This window comes from Sturnus vulgaris, unplaced genomic scaffold (assembly GCF_052056855.1).
Source record: "Sturnus vulgaris isolate bStuVul1 unplaced genomic scaffold, bStuVul1.hap1 Scaffold_195, whole genome shotgun sequence".
Taxonomy (NCBI): Eukaryota; Metazoa; Chordata; class Aves; order Passeriformes; family Sturnidae; genus Sturnus; species Sturnus vulgaris.
The window spans coordinates 17,365,254-17,386,430 of NW_028276170.1; the positions used below are offsets into that span (position 1 = coordinate 17,365,254).

At 50.6% G+C, this 21,177-nt stretch overlaps 3 protein-coding genes across 3 annotated transcripts; 2 read left to right on the plus strand and 1 right to left on the minus strand.

The window, feature by feature from the left end:
* Positions 1-222: 222 nt before the first annotated feature.
* LOC148218155 (tubulin beta chain) lies at positions 223-13,568 on the minus strand. The gene is made up of 4 exons (XM_088157997.1): positions 13,374-13,568; positions 7,463-7,571; positions 4,940-5,050; positions 223-3,160 (listed from the first exon to the last, which is right to left on the minus strand). The coding sequence occupies exons 1-4, from the start codon at positions 13,428-13,430 to the stop codon at positions 2,103-2,105; spliced, it is 1,335 nt and encodes a 444-aa protein (XP_088014123.1). The 5' UTR covers positions 13,431-13,568; the 3' UTR covers positions 223-2,102.
* Positions 13,569-13,779: 211 nt separating this feature from the next.
* Positions 13,780-17,157, plus strand: LOC148218156 (uncharacterized). The gene is made up of 2 exons (XM_088158055.1): positions 13,780-13,890; positions 15,035-17,157. The coding sequence occupies exons 1-2, from the start codon at positions 13,780-13,782 to the stop codon at positions 16,751-16,753; spliced, it is 1,830 nt and encodes a 609-aa protein (XP_088014181.1). The 3' UTR covers positions 16,754-17,157.
* Positions 17,157-20,657, plus strand: LOC148218157 (uncharacterized; the record flags this gene model as incomplete). Its single annotated transcript, XM_088158056.1, has 3 exons — positions 17,157-18,464; positions 19,225-19,485; positions 20,420-20,657. Coding segments are annotated over exons 1-3 (1,144 nt in total), but the record flags the coding sequence as incomplete, so codon positions are not given.
* Between the last annotated feature and the right edge of the window lie 520 nt (positions 20,658-21,177).

The following is a 21,177-nucleotide window of genomic DNA, read 5'->3' on the forward strand; positions in this document are numbered from 1 at the left end:
GTGGCCTTAATGTGACCCCAGGACCCCGCAGGTGACATTGGGGACCCTCAGGTGACCCCAGAGGTGACACAGGTGACCCCAGAACCCACCCAGGTGACCCAGGAGGTGACACCAGAACCTCTCAGGTGACCCCAAAGTGACCCCCGGGTGACATTGGGGACCCTCAGGTGACCCCACAGGTGACACAGGTGGTGACACAGGTGACAGAAGAGGTGACACAGGTGACACTTTTGGTGGCTTTTCCATCCCGAGTTTATTCCGGACCCGGGGGCGACTTTTCAATATGAAAAACGAAAGAAATGGGAAAAAAAAAAAAAAAACACACAAAAAAAAAACCAAAACGAAACAAAAAAATCCCAAAACGATCCAAAAACGGGAACAGGGATGGAAATTGGGGAGAAAAGGAGGGAAATTGGGAAAAATGGAGAAAATTTGGGAGAAATGGAGAAAAAATCGGGAAAAAATGGGACAAAAAATGAGGGAAAACGAACGAAAAATGGGGAAAAAAATGAACAAAAATGGGGGGAAATGAAGCAAAAATGGACAAAAATTGGGAAAAATTGACAAAAAATGGGGAAAAAATGAACCAAAAATTGGGGAAAACGGATGAAAATTGGGGAAAAAAATGAATAAAAACTGAGGAATGCGACCCCAAAATGAGGGAAAATGAGCAAAAATTGGGGAAAAGGAACCAAAAATTGGAGAAAAAAGGAACCAAAAATTGGGAAAAATGAAGCAAAAGCTGGAAAAAAGGAATGAAATTGGGCTGAGAGCGGCCAAAAACGGGGAGAAAAGAGAAAAAATTGGAAGAAAAGACCAAAAATGAGGGAAAAAACCAAAAATTAATTAAAAAAAAAAGGGGGGAAATTATGGAAAAGGTGAAACCAAAAATGGGGGGGAAAAAAAAGGAGAAAATGAAGCAAAAATGGGAGGAAACGACAAAAAAGGGGGAAAACACAAAAAAAAAGAGGGAAAACACAAAAAAAAAAGAAGAAAAATTGGGAAAAAAGGAGAAAAAAATGGAGGAGGGGGTGGGGGAGGGGCCGGGAGGTGGCAGCGGGGGAGGGGAGCATGAGGAGGATGAAGGTCAGGAACTCTTGGAGGCTCTTCCATGATGAGGATGATGATGATGAAGGTCAGAAACTCTTCCATGATGAGGATGATGAAGGTCAGAAACTCTTCCATGATGAGGATGATGAAGGTCAGGGGCTCTCTGAAATTCTTCCACACTGAGGATGATGGTGGTCAAAGACTCTCCAAGGACCAGGATGAAGGCCTGGAGCTCCTGGAGGCTCTGAAGAGGAGGAGGAGGGATGAGGATGAAGGCCAAGAACCTTGGGAGGATGATGATGGTGATGAAGGCTGGGAACTCTTCAAGGATGGCTGGAAACTCTTCAATGATGACGAAGGCTGGGAACTCTTGACGATGATGATGATGATGAAGGTTGGAGACTCTTCAGGGATGAAAACGTCCAAAACTGGGAGCCCTGACCACGATCAAGACTGGAAACTCCTCGAGGATGATGAAGGCTGGAGACTCTTCAAGAGTGACGATGATGAAGGCTGAGAACTGCGAGGATGGCGCTGAAGGCCGGGGAACTCTTTGAAGATGATGAAGGCCAGGGATTCTTCCAGGTTGATGATGATGAAGGCTGGGAACTCTTCCAGGGTGACGATGATGAAGGTTGAGGACTTTGAGGACAGCGCTGAAGGCTGAGGACTCTTCAAAAATGATGATGATGATGAAGAAGGCTGGGGACTCTTCGAAATCGATGATGATGAAGGCTGGGGACTCTTCCAGGTTCATGATGATGATGATGAAGGCTGGGAACTCCTCCAGGTTTCATGATGATGAAGGCTGGGAACTCTTCCAGGTTCATGATGATGAAGGCTGAGGACTTTGAGGACAGCACTCAAGGCTGGGGACTCTTCCAGGTTGACGATGATGATGATGATGATGATGAAGGTCAGGTGGGAACTCCGCTGCCGATGATGATGACGATGACGAAGGACGAGGACACCGAAGGCGCCGCCCGCCGGTTGACGCCTCTCTGGGACAGCACAGCAGGAAGGGAAGGGGAAAAGGGGAGAAGGAAAAACCCTCAGGCCTCTTCTTCGGCCTCCTCGCCGAAATCCTCCTCCTCCTCGGCCGTGGCGTCCTGGTACTGCTGGTACTCGGACACGAGGTCGTTCATGTTGCTCTCGGCCTCGGTGAACTCCATCTCGTCCATGCCCTCGCCCGTGTACCAGTGCAGGAAGGCCTTGCGGCGGAACATGGCCGTGAACTGCTCCGAGATCCTCTTGAAGAGCTCCTGGATGGCCGTGCTGTTGCCGATGAAGGTGACGGCCATCTTGAGGCCGCGCGGGGGGATGTCGCACACGGCCGTCTTGACGTTGTTGGGGATCCACTCCACGAAGTAGGAGCTGTTCTTGTTCTGCACGTTGAGCATCTGCTCGTCCACCTCCTTCATGGACATGCGGCCCCGGAAGACGGCGGCCACGGTGAGGTAGCGGCCGTGCCGCGGGTCGCAGGCCGCCATCATGTTCTTGGCGTCGAACACCTGCTGGGTGAGCTCGGGCACGGTGAGGGCTCGGTACTGCTGGCTGCCCCTCGACGTCAGCGGCGCGAAGCCCGGCATGAAGAAGTGCAGCCGCGGGAAGGGCACCATGTTGACGGCCAGCTTGCGCAGGTCGGCGTTGAGCTGCCCGGGGAAGCGCAGGCACGTGGTGACGCCGCTCATGGTGGCCGACACCAGGTGGTTGAGGTCGCCGTAGGTGGGCGTGGTGAGCTTGAGCGTGCGGAAGCAGATGTCGTAGAGCGCCTCGTTGTCGATGCAGTACGTCTCGTCCGTGTTCTCCACCAGCTGGTGCACCGACAGCGTGGCGTTGTAGGGCTCCACCACCGTGTCCGACACCTTGGGCGAGGGCACCACGCTGAAGGTGTTCATGATGCGGTCGGGGTACTCCTCGCGGATCTTGGAGATGAGCAGCGTGCCCATGCCCGAGCCGGTGCCGCCGCCCAGGGAATGGGTGAGCTGGAAGCCCTGCAGGCAATCGCAGCTCTCGGCCTCTTTGCGGACGACGTCCAGCACCGAGTCCACCAGCTCGGCGCCCTCCGTGTAGTGACCCTTGGCCCAGTTGTTGCCGGCGCCGCTTTGGCCTGGAGGGAGAGAAAGGGGAGGGAAATAAAAATTAAAAAATGGGGTGGGAAGGGTTGGGAGGGGTCTCGGAACGGAATTTGGGAGCTTCGAATCACATCGGGGACCTTCAAATCGGTTTTGGGGACCTTGAAATGACATTTGGGAGCTGGAAACTGTTTTGGGGACCTTACAACGGCATTTGGGAGCCTCAAATCATCTTGGGGACCTTCAAATTGGTTTTGGGGACCTTACAATGGCATTTAGGACCATTTAACTGTCTTGGAGACCTGCAAATCATTTTGGGGGATGTTTAAATGGCATTTGGGAGCTTCAAATCACTTCGGGGACCTTCAAATCGTTTTTGGGGACCTTTAAATGATACTTGGGAGCTTTGATCTGTCTTGGGGACCTTCAAATCACTTTTGGAGACCTTACAATGGCATTTGGGAGCTTCAAATCATCTTGGGGACTTTCAAATCATTTGTGGGGACCTTAAAATGACATTTGGGAGCTTTGATCTGTCTTGGGGACCCTTAAATCACCTCTGGGGACCTTAAAATGACATTTGGGAGCTTCAAACTGTTTTGGGGACCTTCAAATCATTTTTGGAGATCTTTAAATGACATTTGGGAACTTCAAACCATCTTGGGGAACCTCAAATCAGTTTTGGGGACCTTACAATGGCATTTGGGAGCTTCAAAACATTTTTAGGGACCTTTAAATGACATTTGGGAACTTCAAACCATCTTGGGGACTTTCAAATGGCATTTGGGGATCTTGAAATCATTTTTGGGGACCTTCAAAATACACCTGGGGACCTTAAACCACCTTTGGGGACCCTCAAACCCAACCCTGGGGACCTTCAAACCATCTTGAGGACCTTTAACTCCACCTTGGGGACACCTGAGTGCCTTCAAATTTACCTTGGAGGGACACCTGGGGACCTTCACCCCACCCTTGGGACCTCCAAATCCACCTTGGGGACACCTGGGGACCTTCACCCCACTTTTGGGGACCTGCTGTCCCCTGAGGCCACCACCCCGCTGTCCCAGGTGTGTCCCAGGTACCCCCAAATGTTCCCCAGGTATTTCCAGGTGGGTCCACATATTCTCAGATGTGTCCCCAAATGTCCCCAGTGTGTCCCAGTTACCTCCCAGGTGTCCCAAGCTCTCTCCCAGGTGTGTCCCAGAAGTCCCCAGGTATCCCAGGTGTGTCCCCAGGTGCGTCCCAGGAATCCCCAGGTGTCCCCAGGTATCTCAGATGTCCCCAGGTGTGTCCCCGCTATCCTCAGGTGTCCCCAGGTGTGTCCCAGCTGTCCCCAGGTGTCCCCCCAGGTGTGTCCCCAGGTATCCCAGGTGTGTCCCCAGCTGTCCCCCGGCCTGTCCCCACGTGTCTCAGGTGTGTCCCCAGGTATCTCAGCTGTCCCCAGGTGTGTCCCAGCTCTGTCCCCAGGTGAGTCCACAGGTGTCTCAGGTGTGTCCCCAGGTGTGTCCCACCTGTCCCAGCTATCCCCAGGTGTGTCCCAGGTATCTCAGATATCCCCAGGTGTGTCCCCACTGTCCTCAGGTGTCCCCAGGTATGTCCCCAGGTATCCCAGGTGTGTCCCCAGGTGTGTCCCCACGTGTGTCCCAGGTGTGTCCCAGCTGTCCCCAGGTGTCCCAGGTGTGTCCCCCAGGTGTGTCCCAGGTGTGTCCCAGCTGTCCCCAGGTGTCCCAGCTGTCCCCAGGTGTCCCAGGTGTGTCTCAGCTGTGTCCCAGCTGTCCCCAGGTGTCCCCAGGTGTCCCAGGTGTGTCCCTCACCGAACACGAAGTTGTCAGGTCGGAAGATTTGCCCGAAGGGTCCCGAGCGCACGGAGTCCATGGTGCCGGGCTCCAGGTCCACCAGGATGGCCCTGGGCACGTATTTGCCTCCTAAAATTCACCAAAAACCCCAAAAGTTACCCCAAAATTCACCCCAAAACCACCAGGATGGCCCTGGGCACAGATTTACCCCCTAAAATTCACCAAAAACCCCAAAATTCAACCCAAAATTCACCCCAAAGCCACCAGGATTACCCTGGGTATGGATTTACCTCCTAAAATTCACCAAAAACCCCAAAATTTAACCTAAAATTCACCCCCAAACCACCAGGATTACCCTGGGCACGGATTTACCCCCTAAAATTCACCAAAAACCCCCAAAATTTAACCCAAAATTCACCCCAAAACCACCAGGATGGCTCTGGGTATGGATTTGCCTCCTAAAATTCACCAAAAACCCCAAAATTTAACCCAAAATTCACCCCAAAACCACCAGGATGGCCCTGAGTATGAATTTACCTCCTAAAATTCACAAAAAACTGAAAAATTTCCCCAAAAATAAGAAAAAAAACCAGCCCAAAACCACCCAGAGTCACTCCAAAATAATAAAAATTCACCCCAAAACCACCAGAATTTACCCCAAAACCACCAAGGGGACCCTGGGCATGGATTTATCCCTGGAATTGACCAAAACCACCAGAATTTACCCCAAAAATCTCCAGATTTTATCCCAGAAGCATCAGAATTTACCCCAAAAATGGGAAAAGTCACCCCAAAAATAAGAAAAATCAACCCCAAGAATGGGAAGAATCACCCCAAAAATGAGAAAAAATGACCCCAAAAATGAGAAAATTTGCCCCAAAATGAGCAAAATCACCCCAAAACCACCCAGAATTCCCCTAAAATTACCCCAAAACTCCTGGAATCACCCCAAAAATGACCCCAAACTACCCAGAATTATCCTAAAAACACCCAAATTATCCCAAAAATCCCCAAAATTCACCCCAGAACTGCCCCTAAAATGCTCAGGATTAACCCAAAAATAGGAAAAATCACCCCAAAAAAAGCCAAAATCGCCCCAAAAAATTCCCCAAAAAATCCCAAATTACCCCAAAACACCTGGAATGATACCAAAAATCAACCCAAAAAGAACCAAATTCACCCCAAACCCCAAATTTATTTCCAAAACCCCAAATCCATCCCAAACCACCCCAAAATCCCCTGAAATTCACCCCAAAAATCCCCAAATTTATCCCCAAAACCCCCAAATTTACCCCAAACCACCCTAAAACCCAAAAATTCATCCCCAACCCCCCCAATTTATTCCAAATCATCCCCAAATCCCAAATTCACCCCAAAATCCCCAAATTTATTCTCAAAAAAACCCGAATTTACCCTAAAACCCCAAAATTCATCCCAAACCCCCCAATTTATTTCAAACCACCCCCAAAATCCCCAAATTCACCCCAAAATTCCCAAATTTATCCCCAAAAAACCCAAATTCACCCCAAACCACCCTAAAACCCAAAAATTCATCCCAAATTCCCCAATTTATTTCAAATTCACCCCAAAATTCCCAAATTTATCCCCAAAAAACCCCAAATTTTTCCTAAAACCCAACAGTTCATCCCCAACTCCTCCAATTTATTCCAAACCACCCCAAAATCCCCAAATTTATCCCCAAAAAACCCAAAACTTCATCCCCAACCCCCCCAAAATCCCCAAATTCACCCCAAAATCCCCCAATTCATCCTAAACCACCCCAAAATTCCCAAATTTACCCCAAAATCCCCAAATTCACCCCAAAACTCCCCCAGAGCAGCCCAGGATGGGACACAGGGACAGGGAGGGGACAGGTGACAATGGACAGGTGACACTGGACAGGTGACAATGACAGATGACACTGGACAATGGACAGGTGACACTGGGGACAAGGTGACACCAATGGGGTGACACAGGGGACAAGTTAACACTGGACAGGTGACAATGGACAGGTGACACTGGGGACAAGCTGACAACAGGAGGGACAAGGTGACACAGGGGGGTGACAAAGCGGGCAGTGACACCACGGGGGTGACAAAGTGACACCAGAAATAACAAAGTGACAACAGAGGGAAATGACAACAAAGAAAGGTGACACTGGGGACAGGACGGTGACATCAACGGGATGACATTAGTGACAAAATGACAATGGAGAAGTGACACTGGGGACACGATGACAACGGACAGGTGACACCGATGGGGACAACACTGGAGAGAGCAACACGGGGGGAGGTGACACTGGGGACAAGGTGACACCTGTGGAGGTGACACCAGCAAAGAAACAACGGACAGGTGACAGTGGGGGGAGGTGACAAAGTGACACTAAAAGTGACAAAGCCACAACAGAGATGCGACAGCGGGAAGGCGACAAAAGCCACCAACAACAACGAGTGACACAACGAGAAACGGGAAGGGCAGAGGAGCCCCGGGGGGGGTGACAGCTGTCCCCAAGTGTCCCCAGGTGTCCCCAGGTGTCCCCACCTGTGGCCTCGTTGTAGTAGACGCTGATCCGGTCCAGCTGCAGGTCGCTGTCCCCATGGTAGGTGCCCGTGGGGTCGATGCCGTGCTCGTCGCTGATCACCTCCCAGAACTGCGGGGACAGCGGGGACAGCTCGGGGATGGCTCGGGGACAGCTGGGACAGCTGGGACAGCTCGGGGACAGCTCGGGGACACCTTGGGGACAGCTCGGGGACACCTTGGGGACAGCTGGGACAGCTCGGGGATGGCTGGGACAGCTCGGGGACAGCTCGGGGATGGCAGGGACAGCTCGGGGATGGCAGGGGGACACCTCGGAGACACCTTGGGGACTGCTCAGGGACACCTCGGGGATGGCAGGGACACCTTGGGGACAGCTTGGGGATGGGAAGGACAGCTCGGGGACACCTTGGGGACGGCTCGGGGACACCTCGGGGACAGCAGGGACACCTTGGGGACACCTCGGGGATGGCAGGGACACCTTGGGGACACCTCGGGGATGGCAGGGACACCTCGGGGATACCTTGGGGACAGCTTGGGGACAGCAGGGACACCTTGGGGACATCTGGGACAGCTCGGGGATGGCAGAGACACCTTGGGGACACCTTAGGGACAGCTCGGGGATGGCAGGGACACCTTGGGGACGGCTCGGGGACAGCTCCAGGGCAAAAAACCGGGATTTGGGACAAAAAACCCCGGGGTTTCAGGGGAAAAATGAGGATTTTAAAGGAAAAAAAAATGAGGAATTTAGGAGAAAAAACGGGATTTTAATAGGAAAAAATGAGGATTTTAAGGGAAAAAAAATGAGGATTTTAGGAGGAAAATTGGGATTTTGGGGGGAAAATTGGGATTTTAGGGGGGGAAATAACGATTTTATGGGGGAAAAATAAGGATTTTATGGGGGAAATTGGGATTTTAGGGGGGAAAGGGGGAATGATTTGAGGAGGAAAATTGGGGTTTTAGGGGAAAAATGGGGATTTTAGGAGGGAAAATTGGGATTTGAGGGGGAAAACTGGGATTTTGAGGGAAAAAATTGGGATTTTTAGGGGGGAAAATGGGATTTTGGGGAGGAAAAAATCAGAATTTTGAGGGGAAAAAAATTGGGACTTTTTAAGGAAAAAAATCAGTACTTGGAAAGAAAAAAACCTGGGATTTTACAGAGAAAAATGAGAATTTTCGGAGGAAAAAATGGGAATTTTGGACTCGGAAATGGGGATTTGGGGGCGTGGTCTGGAGGGGCTTAAAAGGGGGCGGGGTCAGCAAAGCCACACCCACCCCAAACCCCATTTTAGGGGGGAAAAGAAATTCAGAGTTTTGAAAGAAAAAAAATTGGGATTTTAACGGAAAAAATTACGATTTTAGGACAAAAAACTAGGATTTTAAAGGAAAAATTAGGATTTTAGGAGGAAAAATGAGGATTTTAAAGGAAAAAATGAGAATTTTAGAAGGAAAGACCAGGATTTTAAGGGAAAAATGAGGATTTTAGGACAAAAAATGAGGATTTTAAATGAAAAAAATGAGGATTTTAAAGAAAAAAAATGAGGATTTTAAAGAAAAAAATGAGGATTTTAGGAGAAAAAACCAGCATTTTAAGGGAAAAAATCCAGATTTTAGGAGAAAAAAAATGAGGATTTTAAAGGAAAAATCCAGATTTTAGGAGGAAAAATGAGGATTTTTAAGGGGGAAAAAAAGAGAATTTTAGGGTGGAAAATCAGGCTTGGGGCGTGGTCAAAGGTAAAAGGGGCGGGGCTTAAAGAGGGCGGGGCCACGCCCACTTTGCTCCACTTTAAACTCAATTTTTTGGGGAAAAAAAGAGGATTTGGGGCAAAAAAATTTAGGAATTTTAAGGTAAGAAATGGTGGTTCGAGAACTTTAAACAATTTAATTTTAAAGGAAAAAACAATTGGGATTTTGAAACAAAGAAATGAATTTGAAAGGAAGAAAAATCTGAATTTTAAAGGGAAAAAAATCAGAGTTTTAATGGAAAAATGTCAGAATTTTTAAGGAATTTGGGGGCGTGGTTTGCGTTAAAGGCCACGCCCACTTTGCTACATCTGGGACTCAATTTTTTGGGGAAAAATGAGGATTTGGGGCTAAAAAAATTAATAATTTTAGGATAAGAAATGAGGATTTTAAAGTATAAAATTGCAGTTGACAACCTTAAAAAATTAGATTTTAAAGGAAAAAATTGGGATTTTAAAAGATAAAAAATTAGACTTGAAAATTAAAAAATCATAATTTCAAAAGAAAAATAATGGGATTTATAAACAAAAGGGATTTATAAATAAATCGGGGGCGTGGTTTGGGTCTGCTACATCTGGGACTCAATTTTGGGGGAAAAAAAAGAGGATTTGGAGTTAAAAAAGTTCAGAATTTTAAGGTAGGAAATAAGAATTTTAAGGTAGAAAAGGGAGATTTGAGAATTTAAAAAAAATATATTTTAAAAGAAAAAAATCGAGTTTTTAAAAGAAAAAAAAATCGGGATTTTAAAGGAAAAAAATCGGGATTTAAAAGGAAATTGGGGGCGTGGGGGTTACAGGGCCACGGCCACTTTGCTACACCCAGGATTCATTTTGGGGACAAAAAAAAAAGAAAATTTGGGAACATTTTAAAATAATAGAATTTAAGTCTGGCCCCGCCCACCTCCCCCAAGCTGCAATTTTGGGGTAAAAAAAAAAAAAAATTTTGGAGAATTTTAAATAAATTTGAAGGCGAGGCCAAGTGAGGGGTGAGACCTCCCCCCACCATAACCCAATTTTGGGTTAAAAAAAATGAGGATTTTTAGGGGTTAAAAATTAAATTTAGGGCGTGATCAGCTCCTAAAAGGATGGGGCTACAAGCCAAAAAAAAATTTTAAAAGTTTTTTTTTGGGTAAAAAAAGCGATTTTTGGGGTTTTTTAATTTAAATTTAAAGGCGCGGGTTTGTGAGGGAAGGGACGAGGCCCCGCCCCCTTAAAATGGCGGGAACGCGAGAAAATGGCGGCAAAGCGGGAAAATTCAAATAAACTTCACCAAAATCGGATTTTTATACCCAAAATCGGCTTTTTCTGCACCTAAAAATTCAGATTTTTACACCTAAAATCGCCTCGGGGGGGGGTTTAAATTTTTTATTTAAAAATGAGATGGAAAAAATTGGGGGTTTTGGGGTTAAAATGGAGCGGGGGGGGGGGGGGGTGGGGGAGCACGGCCTGAGGGGAAAATGAGAGAAAAAAAAAATTTTAGGGTTAAAAAAAAAAAAAAGAGGCCAAAAAATGGAGATTTTGGGATTGTGGAATGAAAAACGGGGTTAAAATAAAAATTTTGGGTTGAAAAATGGTAATTTCGGGGATTAAAAATTAAGAAGGTTGAAAAGGGTGATTTGAGAGAAAATGGCGGTTCGGGGATTCTGAGGGAGAAATTTATTTAAAAAATAAAAAATGTGGGTCTGAAGAGAAAAAAAAAAATTTTAAAATATAAGTTTTGGAGTTTATAATGAAAAAGAATTTAAATTGTAGAAATACAGCAATAAATGGGTTTTTAAATATTGATTTGGTTAAATCCAGCGTTTCTGGGGATTGTGGGCAAAAATGGGTTAAAAAATAAAGATTTTGAGGGTGATAGAATAAATGAGTTAAAAAAAAGGCATTTTGGGATTGTAAGAAAAAAATTTTTACAAAAAAAAACGGTTTGGGGTAAAAAAAATGGGAAAACGAAGAAAAAAAAGCGTTTTAAATATTAAATTCGGGTAAAATATTCAGAATTTTTTTTTGTAAATAATCTGAATTTCGGAGCCTTGGAATGCAGCGGGTTAAAAATGACAATTTTTGAGGAAAAATGGGGGATTGGGGAAGAAATTGAGCATTTAGTGACAAAATATGGATTATAAAAGTGGAATATTTAAGGGTAAAAATTGCCAATTTTGGGTGAAAAATTGCGGGTTTGGGGCTAAAAAAAAAAGATTTTTAAAAGCAAATTTAATGTGTTAAATGCCAATATTTTTTTTGTGGAATTTCAAATATTTTTTTGAGCCACAAAATCCCAATTTTTTCCCTCGGGATTTAAAAAAAAAAACATTTTGGGTAAAAAAATTCCAATTTGAGGCGTTTTGGAGAACAAAGATTCAATGCGGGGCAGGAAATGCGGTCTGGAAACACAAAGAAGCGAATTTGGGGTTGAAAAAAGCGATTTTTGACCAAAAAAATAAAATTAAAAAAAATAAATAGAAGAAATGTGAGGATAAACGGGGAAGGTTTGGGGCAAAAACGCAAATTTAAGGAAAAAATGAATTTTTAAAGCAGCAAAAATAACATTTCGCTGGGTAAAATTACTAATTATAAGGCCTAAAATAACATTTTTTTTGGCAAAAAAACACCAGTTTGTGCTAAAAAAAAATATTGAAATAAAAAAAGTAAATTTTGAAGCAAAATCGGTGATTTTGAGGTTAAAAAAAATGAGATTTAAGAGCACAAAGCTGCGATTCTCCCCCCCGAAACCTCCATTTTGGGTTGGAAACCTCCATTTTAGGGCTGGGAAATCCCTCGGAGCTACAAAAAAAAATTCAGATTTTAACCCAATATTATACTTTTAAAAAAAAAAATTAATCCATCATTTTTCCGCTTGGAAAATCCTTTTTTTCGGGTATAGAAATGTGAAATTTCGCAGAAAAAAAAAATGTTATTTTTGCAGACAAAGATGCTGAACTGCAGCGCCCAAGCTCCATTTTGGGGCTAAAAAAAAAAAAAAAAATGGTTTTTGAGGGCAAAAAAAGCTGCATTTCAGCAAGAAAAAAAAATAATTAATGAAAAATAATCGTTTAAATATGAAAAAGAAACATTTTAACAATTAAATTTTTCCTAAGGGGAAAGAAAATCCATTTTTAGGGGTAAAAAGGGGCATTACAGGACACAAAGCTGATTAAAAATAAGAAAAATATCAATTTTAGGGATAAATATTGCAATTTTAAAAACCTAAAATCCACACTTTAAAAAGATACAATTTTCATCGTAAAATCCCGCGGATTAGAAGATGAATAAAATTTATTTCCTAAGGATAAAAATCCCCTTTTGGAACAAAAAAAATCTGATTTTTGGAGCAAAAAAACGGTCACGCATCTCTTAGGTGCTATAAATCTTTATTATATTAAGCAATTTTTTATTTGTTTTAATCCTCCTTTTTTTGGGTCTGACCCCTCGGGAGTCACGCCCTGTTTGGGGGTCACAATTCTTTATTTTGAGGTATAAAATCCGCATTTTTGAGGTAAAACGAAGCGGTTTTGCCGTGAAAACAGCACATTTTGGGGGCGAAAAGACCCAATTTTGGGGTGAAAACATCCGATTAAGGTGCGAAAAAACAATATTTCAAATAAAACGGTAAAAACCACGAATCAAATCAGATTTTAGATTTAATTAGGATTAAATTATTGGGAAAAAAAAAATCATTTGGGGTTTAAATCCTTGAATTTCAAAGCTCTTCGCCGCCATTTTGGCGCCTTCCCCGCCCATCCTTTATTAGACCGCGTCGCTTTGGGACAAAAAGCGCCGTTTGCAACTAATATTTTAAAATAATTATTTAAACTCAAGAAAATAAAATTATTTTTCTTGCAACACTTCCGAGAAGGCGATTTTGAGGCGAAGCCGCCGCGTTTCGGGGCCGCCGCCCTCAGCCGCCATTTTGCGGCCGCGTGGGGGGGAGGGCGCGTTCGGCCACCACAAATCCTCATTTAGCGCCAAAATCTTTGCATTTTAACCCCAAACCCGCAAAATTCAGCACCGCTTCCTTCCCTCAGAGCCTCTTTTTTGGCGGAAAAACGCCGATTTTGGGGTAAAATCGCCTGATTTGGGGTCACCCTTTGTCTCGACGCGCGGGGGTGGGGGGGTTTCTTAAAGGGGCAACGTCGGCGCGGCGGGGAGGGGAGGGAGGTGGGGCCCGGCTCGCTCACCTTGGCGCCGATCTGGTTGCCGCATTGGCCCGCCTGGATGTGAACGATCTCCCTCATGGCGGCGGCTGCTTGGGGGAGGGCTCGGGCCCACCCGGATGGCGCGGAAGCGCTTGGAGAACGGGAGAGAAGAAAAGTAAAGAGGCGGCGCTGCCCCTTTAAAAGCGGAGCGAAGGCGCGAACGCGACGGTAGCGAAAATGGCGGCTGTCGCGGCCTCGCGCGCGCTCATATAGGACAAAGCCGCGGCGCCCATTGGTCGGCGCCGCCCGCTTGTTGCCCTTTCATTGGTTAGATGTGCTGTCAATCAAACTATCTGCTCTCCCATTGGTCTAATCTCCTTTTAAACCCCTCCCACCGGCGCTCTGGCGCTCTCGGAGGACCGACCCGCCCCGTCTCGGTGGTCTGGCGATGATTGACACGCGCAACAGCCAATGGAAAGAGCGGATAGGCGTTGGCGCGCGGACGGAGCAGCCAATGGGAGCGCGGGGGGCGGGGATTGGCTGTGATGGCGCGGGAGGGGTGAGCGGGGGGGGCCGCGGCCGCTTTTGGGGGACCCTGAGGGAATTTGGGGGGAATTTGGGGGATTTGGGATCCGGGGGGGTCTGGGGTTTTCCGGAGGGATTTAGGGGTCACAGAAAGGATTGGAGCGGTCCTTGGTGGGGGTTGGGGCCTCAGGGGGGGGAATTTTGGGGGATTCCTGAGGGAGATTCAGGCGAATCTCTGAGGGGGTTTGGAGGTTCCTGAGGAAAGTTTGGGGTCTCTGAGGGGAGATTGAGGGCTTGGTTTGGGAATTTGGGGTTTCGGAGAGAAATTTGAGGCTTCCCCAGGAGATTTGGGGGTCCCTGAGGGAGGTTGGGTGTTTGTGAGGGAAGTTTGGGGTTCCTGAGGCAATGTGGGGTTGCTGAAGGGGGTTTGGTGGTTCCTGAGTGGAATTTGGGGTTTCTGAGGGAGGTTTGGGGTTTCCGTGAGGGAATTTGGGATTTCTGAGGGGGGTTTGGGGTTCCTGAGGGGAATTTGGGGTTTCTGAGGGGGGGTTGGGGTTTCCGTGAGGGAATTTGGGGTTCCAGAAGCAATTTGAGGTTCCTGAGGGGAATTTGGGGCTCCTGAGGGAGTTTTGGGATTCCTGAGGGAATTTGGGGTTCCTGACGGAAGTTTGGGGTCCTTGAGGAGGACTGGGAGTTTCTGAGGGAATTTGGGATTTCCTGAGAGAAGTTTGGGGGTTCCTGAGGGAATTTGGGGTTCCTGAGGGAATTTGGGGTATCCATGAGGGGGGTTTGGGGTTCCTGAGAGAAGTTTGGGGTTCCTGAGGAAATTTTGGGTTCCTGAGGGAATTTGGGGTCCCTGAGGGGGAATTTGGGGTTCCTGAACAGGGTTTGGGATTCCCTGAGTGGAATTTGGGGTCCCTGAGGGACGTTTGGGGGTTCCTGGGGTGGATTTAGGGTTCCCTGGGGGGATTTCAGATCTTTTTTGGGGGATCCTTGTGGGATTTGGGGATATTTGGGTGCAGCTTGAGGAGTTTTTGGGCTTCCCTGGGACATTTTTGGGGGTCCCTGGGTTGGTTTTTTGGGATATTTGGGGACATTTTGGGGGTTCCTGGGGGGGATTTTGGGGCTCTTTGGGTCATTTTGGGGGGTCCTGAACTCCCCCCCCCCCCCGTTTCCAGCACCCTGGAGGATCCAGCTGTGCCCCCAGATGTTGGAGCCCCCCCCAAACGCCTTCCCTGCCCCCGGGACGCCCCAGATGTGGCCGGGGAGGGGCCAGATCCAGATGTTGGGGACCCGAAAACGCCAAGAGCGGCCCGGGACAGCTCGGAGGCGCCAGATGTGGCGGCAGAAACCCCAGATCCAGATGTGCTGTGGGCCAAAAACGGGGGTGGGGCGCTGCGGGTGGACAGCGACACAGATGTGGGGGAGGAGGAGGAGGAGGGGCCGGATCCAGATGTGGAGCCCCCGAAACGGCTCCGAATGACCCAAGACGTTCCCGAAACTCAGATGTGGTGCCGGGAGCCCCAAATCCAGATGTTTCCTGGCTTGAAAACGGGGCCGGGGCGCTGCTGGTGGAGAGTGACACAGATGTGGAGGAGGAGGAGGCAGATCCAGATGTGGAGCCCCCCCGGCGACTGAGAACGACCCAAAACGTCCCAGAAGCTCCAGATGTGGCGGCGGAGACCCCAAATCCAGATGTTCGGGGCCCAAAAACGCCGCGTGGGGCGCTGCTGGCAGACAGCGACACAGATGTGGAGGAGGAGGGCGCAGATCCAGATGTGCAGCCCCCCAAAAGGAGCAGAAGGACCCGAAACGCGGCCGGAATTCCAGATGTGGGGGCGGAGACCCCAAATCCAGCTGTGGAGAGGCCCAAAATCGGGCAGGGGATGCTGGGGGTGGACAGCGACACAGATGTGGAGGAGGATCCAGATGTGGAACTCCCCAAAAGGCTGAAAATGACCCAGAATGTGCCTGAAACTCCAGATGTGGTGGTGAGGGCCCCAAATCCAGATGTTCCGGGCCCCGAAATCGGGAGTCAGGCGCTGCTGGTGGACAGCGACACAGATGTGGAGGAGGATCCAGATGTGGAGCCCCCAGAACGACTCAGAATGACCCAAAACGTCCCAGAAACTCCAGATGTGGTGTCGAGGCCCCCAAATCCAGATGTTCTGGGCCCCAAACGCCCTCCCCAGATGCTGCTGGTGGACAGCGACACAGATGTGGAAGAGGGCGCAGATCCAGATGTGCAGCCCCCCAAAAGGCTCCGATTGACCCGAAACGCTCCCGGAACTCCAGATGTGGGGCTGGAGACCCCAAATCCAGCTGTGGAGAGGCCCAAAATCGGGCAGGGGATGCTGGGGGTGGACAGCGACACAGATGTGGAGGAGGATCCAGATGTGGAACCCCCCAAAAGGCTGAAAATTACCCAGAATGTGCCTGAAACTCCAGATGTGGCGGCGAGGGCCCCAAATCCAGATGTTCCGGGGCCCGAAATCGGGAGTCAGGCGCTGCTGGTGGACAGCGACACAGATGTGGAGGAGGATCCAGATGTGGAGCCCCCCCACCAGCTCAGAATGACCCAGAATATCCCAGAAACTCCAGATGTGGCGGCCAGGGCCCCAAATCCAGATGTTCCGGGCCCCGAAATCGGGAGTCAGGCACTGCTGGTGGACAGCGACACAGATGTGGAGGAGGAGGGGCCGAGTCCAGATGTTGAGCCCCCCAGAAGCTCAGAACGCCCCCAGAGGTGCCCGAAAGCCCAGATGTGGGGCTGGAGACGCCAGATCCAGATGTTGGGGTGGCCAAAACCGGGTGCCAGGCACCGGGGGGGGACGGCGGCACAGATGTGGAGGAGGAGGAGGAGCCGGGTCCAGATGTTTGGCCCGCAAAAAGACTGAAAATGACCCAAAATGCACCCGAAACTCCAGATGTGCCCGCAGAGAGCCCGAATCCAGCTGTGGGCGGCCCTGAATCCAGATGTGGAGCCCTGGTGGTGGAGAGCGACACAGATGTGGAGGAGGAGGAGGAGCCTGATCCAGATGTTCGGCCCTCAGAGAGGCGGGAAGCGACCCCAAACGTGCCCGGAACGCCAGATGTGGGGCCAGAGCCCCCAGGTCCAGATGTTGGGAGGCTCCCAGGGACCCAAAAGGTGGGTGAGGTTCCAGATGTGGGGGGGGAAGGCGAGTCGGATCCAGATGTGGGCACCCAGCTGTTCCCGCCCTCTCCAGATGTTGGGGGTGGAGGCCAACGCCAAGCCACCCAGAGCCCACCCAAAATTCCAGATGTGGGAGGTGAAACGCCAGACCCGGATGGGAAGGCGGAAGAGCCAGATCCAGATGTGGCCACCCAGATGTTCCTGCCCCCAAACCCAGATGCTGGGAACCCAAAACTGCTCAAAATGACCCCGAACCCGCCCAAAATTCCAGATGTGGAGGAGGAAGACGAGTCAGATCCAGATGTGGCCACCCAGCTGTTCCTGCCCTCCCCAGATGTTGGGAGCCCAGAAAGCCCCAGAGCGGCCCCAAAGACCCCGAAACGCCAGATGTGGAGGGACCGGCCTCCCCAGATCCAGATGTGGCCACGCAGCTGTTCCTGCCCTCCCCAGATGTGGGGAGCCCAAAATTTCCTAAAGTTACCCAGAACCAACCCAAAATTCCAGATGTGGAAGAGGAGGAGGAGGAGTCAGATCCAGATGTGGCCACCCAGCTGTTCCTGTGCCCAAATCCAGATGTGGAGAGCCCAAAACGACTCAAACTCGCCCCAAACCCGCCCGAAATTCCAGGTGTGGAAGAGGAAGAGGAGTCAGATCCAGATGTGGCCACCCAGCTGTTCCTGCCCTCTCCAGATGTGGGGAGTCGGAAACAACTCAAAATCACCCCGGGCCAGCCCAGGATTCCAGATGTGGAAGGCGAAATCCCAGACCCAGATGTGGAAGAGGAGCCAGTCCCAGATGTGGCCGCCCAGATGTTCCGGTCGCCTCCAGATGTTGAGAGCCCCAGACGACTCAAAATTCCCCCAACCCAACCTAATCTTCCAGATGTGGAGGAGGAAGATGAGTCGGATCCAGATGTGGCCACCCAGCTGTTCCCACCCCCGAATCCAGATGTGGGGAGCCCAGGAACCCCCAAAATGCCCCTGAAGGACCCCCAAGTTCCAGATGTGGAGGAGCCACCCTCCCTGGATCCAGATGCGGCCACGCAGCTGTTCCTACCCCCAAATCCAGATGTTCCAGGCCCCAGAATGACCCCCAATCACCCCAGAATTCCAGATGTGAGGGCGGCGCCCCCGGATCCAGATGTGGAGGGGGAGGACTTTGACGTGGCCACCCAGCTGTTCCTGCCCCCCGATCCAGATGTGGGGTCCCCCAAAGCGCCCAAAACTCCCTTAAAGCCGCCCGAAATTCCAGATGTGGCGGCGGAGACCCCAGACCCAGCTGTGGCCGCCCAGCGAGCCCCACCCCCAAATCCAGATGTGGAGCGGCCGGGGAGCCCCAGAACGGCCCCGGGGGAGCCCCCAGCTCCAGATGTGGAGCAGCCGAGCCCAGATCCAGATGTTGGGGCTCCCCCCGGCCCCGCCCAGGAGGGCGCGGAGGCTCCGCCCACCCCGCAGGTGAATTTGGGGGGTCCCGGGTGGAATTTGGGGGGTCCCTGAAAGATTTTGGGGTGAATTTGGGGGATTTTGGGGGTCCCTGGGAGGATTTTGGGGTAAATTTGAGGAATTTGGGAGATTTTGGGGGGTCCCAGGTGGATTTTGGGGTGAATTTGGGGAATTTTGGGGTTTTTCAGGTGAGTTCTGGGCGTTCCCAGGTGAATTTTTGGGGGGTTCCTGTTGTATTTTGGGGCGAATTTGGGGGATTTTGGGGGGTTCTGGGTGATTTTTGGGGGTCCCAGGTGGGATTTTGGGGTGAATTTGGAGAATTTTGGGATTTTCCAGGTGGGATTTTGGAGGGTCCAGGTGAATGTTGGGGTCCCTGGGAGGATTTTGGGGTGTCCCAGGTGGAATTTTGGGATGAATTTGGGGATTTGGGGGTTTCCCAGCTGAATTCTGGGGGGAAATTTGGGAATTTTGGGGGAATTTTGGGTGTCCCAGATGAATTTTTGGGGTTCCTGTTGCATTCTGGGGTGAATTTGGGGATTTTGGGGGGGGGATTTTAGGGGATCCCAGGTGAATTTTGGGGTGAATTTGGGGCATTTTGGGGTTTCCCAGATGAATTTTGGGTTTTTCCCAGATGAATTTGGGGTTTCCCAGATAAATTTTGGGGTTTCCCAGGTGAATTTGGGGTTTCCCAGGTGAATTTTTGGGTGAATTTGGGGGATTTTGGGGTTTCCCAGGTGAATTTTGGGGTCCCCACCTCAGCCCCTCCCCCCAGGTTCGCCGCAGTCACAGATTGGCCGAGAGCAGAGGGGGCGGGGCCTGTGCTGCCCCCACCCCCAGCCCTGCCTCCAAGCCCTGCCCCCAGCCGAGCAGGAACCAATCAGAGGAGGGGATTGAAGAAGCCACGCCCTCCGTGCCCATAACGGGAAATGGGCGGGGCTTAGGGTCAGCCACGCCCCCACGGGAGGAAGAGCCAGCAGGGGGCGCCAAGAGCCGGCTCCGCCCCCAGAGAGCGACAAGCCCCGCCCACATCCGGGTAAGGACCAGTATAGACCAGTTTGGACCAGTATAGACCGGTATGGACCGGTATAGACTGGTATGGACCAGAATAAACCAGTATAGACCAGTAGGGACCAGTATAGACCAATATAGACCAGTAAGAACCAGTATAAACCAGTATGGATCAGTATGGACCAAGATGGACCAGTATAGACTAATATGGACCAGTATAAACCGGTATGGACCAGTATGGACCAGTATAAGCCAATATGGACCAGTATGGACCAATATAGACTGGCATGGACCAGTATGGACCCATACAGACCAGTAGGGACCAGTATAAACCAGTACAGACCAGTATAAACCAGTATGAACCAGTTCAGACCAGTTCCTCCCCCTCCCCCCCTCCGTGTCCCAGCTGCTGTTCCTGGGGGTGGTGGCACCCGGGATGTCCCCAAAGTGTCCCCAATGTCCCCATTGATGTCCCCAGTGATGTCCCCATTGATGTCCCCTTTGTCCCCAGGTGCTGTTCACAGGCCTGGTGGCACTCAGGGCTGTCCCCAATGTCCCCATTGATGTCCCCAGTGATGTCCCCAATGTCCCCATTGATGTCCCCATTGTCCCCAGGTTCTCTTCACAGGCCTGGTGGCACTCAGGGCTGTCCCCAATGTCCCCATTGATGTCCCCATTGTCCCCAGGTTGTGTTCACAGGCCTGGTGGCACTCAGAGATGTCCCCAATGATGTCCCCAATGTCCCCAATGATGTCCCCATTGATGTCCCCATTGTCCCCAGGTTGTGTTCACAGGCCTGGTGGCACTCTGGGATGTCCCCAATGATGTCCCCAATGTCCCCAGTGATGTCCCCAGTGTCCCCAGGTTCTGCTCACAGACCTGGTGGCACTCAGAGATGTCCCCAATGACGTCCCCAATGACGTCCCCAATGATGTCCCCTTTGTCCCCATTGTCCCCAGGTGCTGTTCACAGGCCTGGTGGCCTCCCCAGCCCTGCTGGTGGCCCTGGGCTCGCTGGGTGGCACCGAGGCCACCTCAGTGCACGACTGCAGCCACCTGGTGACCGATGGCATCCGCAGGACCCTGAAATTCCTCTGTGCCCTGGCCAGGGGTGTCCCCATTGTCACCCCCGAGTGGCTCATCCAGGTGACATCGGGGACATCGGGGGGGGCTGGGGACTCTGGGGGCATTCAGGGGGGTTGGGGACATTGGGGGACAGTGGGGGATTGGGGACACTGAGGGGACATTGGGGGTGCTGGGGACAATCGGGAGGGTTGGGGACATTCAGGGGGGTTGGGGACATTGGGGACATTGGGAGGGCTGGGGACATTCAGGGGGTTGGGGACATTGGGGGTGTTGGGGACATTGGGAGGTTGGGGACATTCAGGGGGGTTGGGGACATTGGGGATTTGGGGACATTGGGGACACTGAAGTCCCTCTGTGCCCTGGCCAGGGGTGTCCCCAGTGTCACCCCCGAGTGGCTCATCCAGGTGACATCGGGGGATTGGGGACAATCGGGGGGGTTGGGGACATTCTGGGGGTTGGGGACACTGAGGGGGCCTTGGGGACTTTGGGGACAGTGGGGACAGTGGGGATTTGGGGACATTGGGTGGCCTTGGGGACAATGGGGGATTTAGGGACGTTGGGAACACGGCGGTGGCCTTGGGGACAGGGGGAGGGGACACTGGGGACAGTGAGGGTGGCCTGGGGGACTCGGA

Bases quoted from the DNA above. Each gene is read 5' to 3' on its own strand.
- LOC148218155 (XM_088157997.1), bottom strand. From the start codon at position 13,430: ATGAGGGAGATCGTTCACATCCAGGCGGGCCAATGCGGCAACCAGATC. The intron at 5,051-7,462 runs GTGGGGACACCT...GGTGAATTTTAG, and splicing joins CTACTACAACGAGGCCACAG to GAGGCAAATACGTGCCCAGG. The intron at 3,161-4,939 runs GTGAGGGACACA...CTCTCCCTCCAG, and splicing joins ACCTGACAACTTCGTGTTCG to GCCAAAGCGGCGCCGGCAAC.
- LOC148218156 (XM_088158055.1), top strand. From the start codon at position 13,780: ATGATTGACACGCGCAACAGCCAATGGAAAGAGCGGATAGGCGTTGGC. The intron at 13,891-15,034 runs GTGAGCGGGGGG...CCCCGTTTCCAG, and splicing joins GCTGTGATGGCGCGGGAGGG to CACCCTGGAGGATCCAGCTG.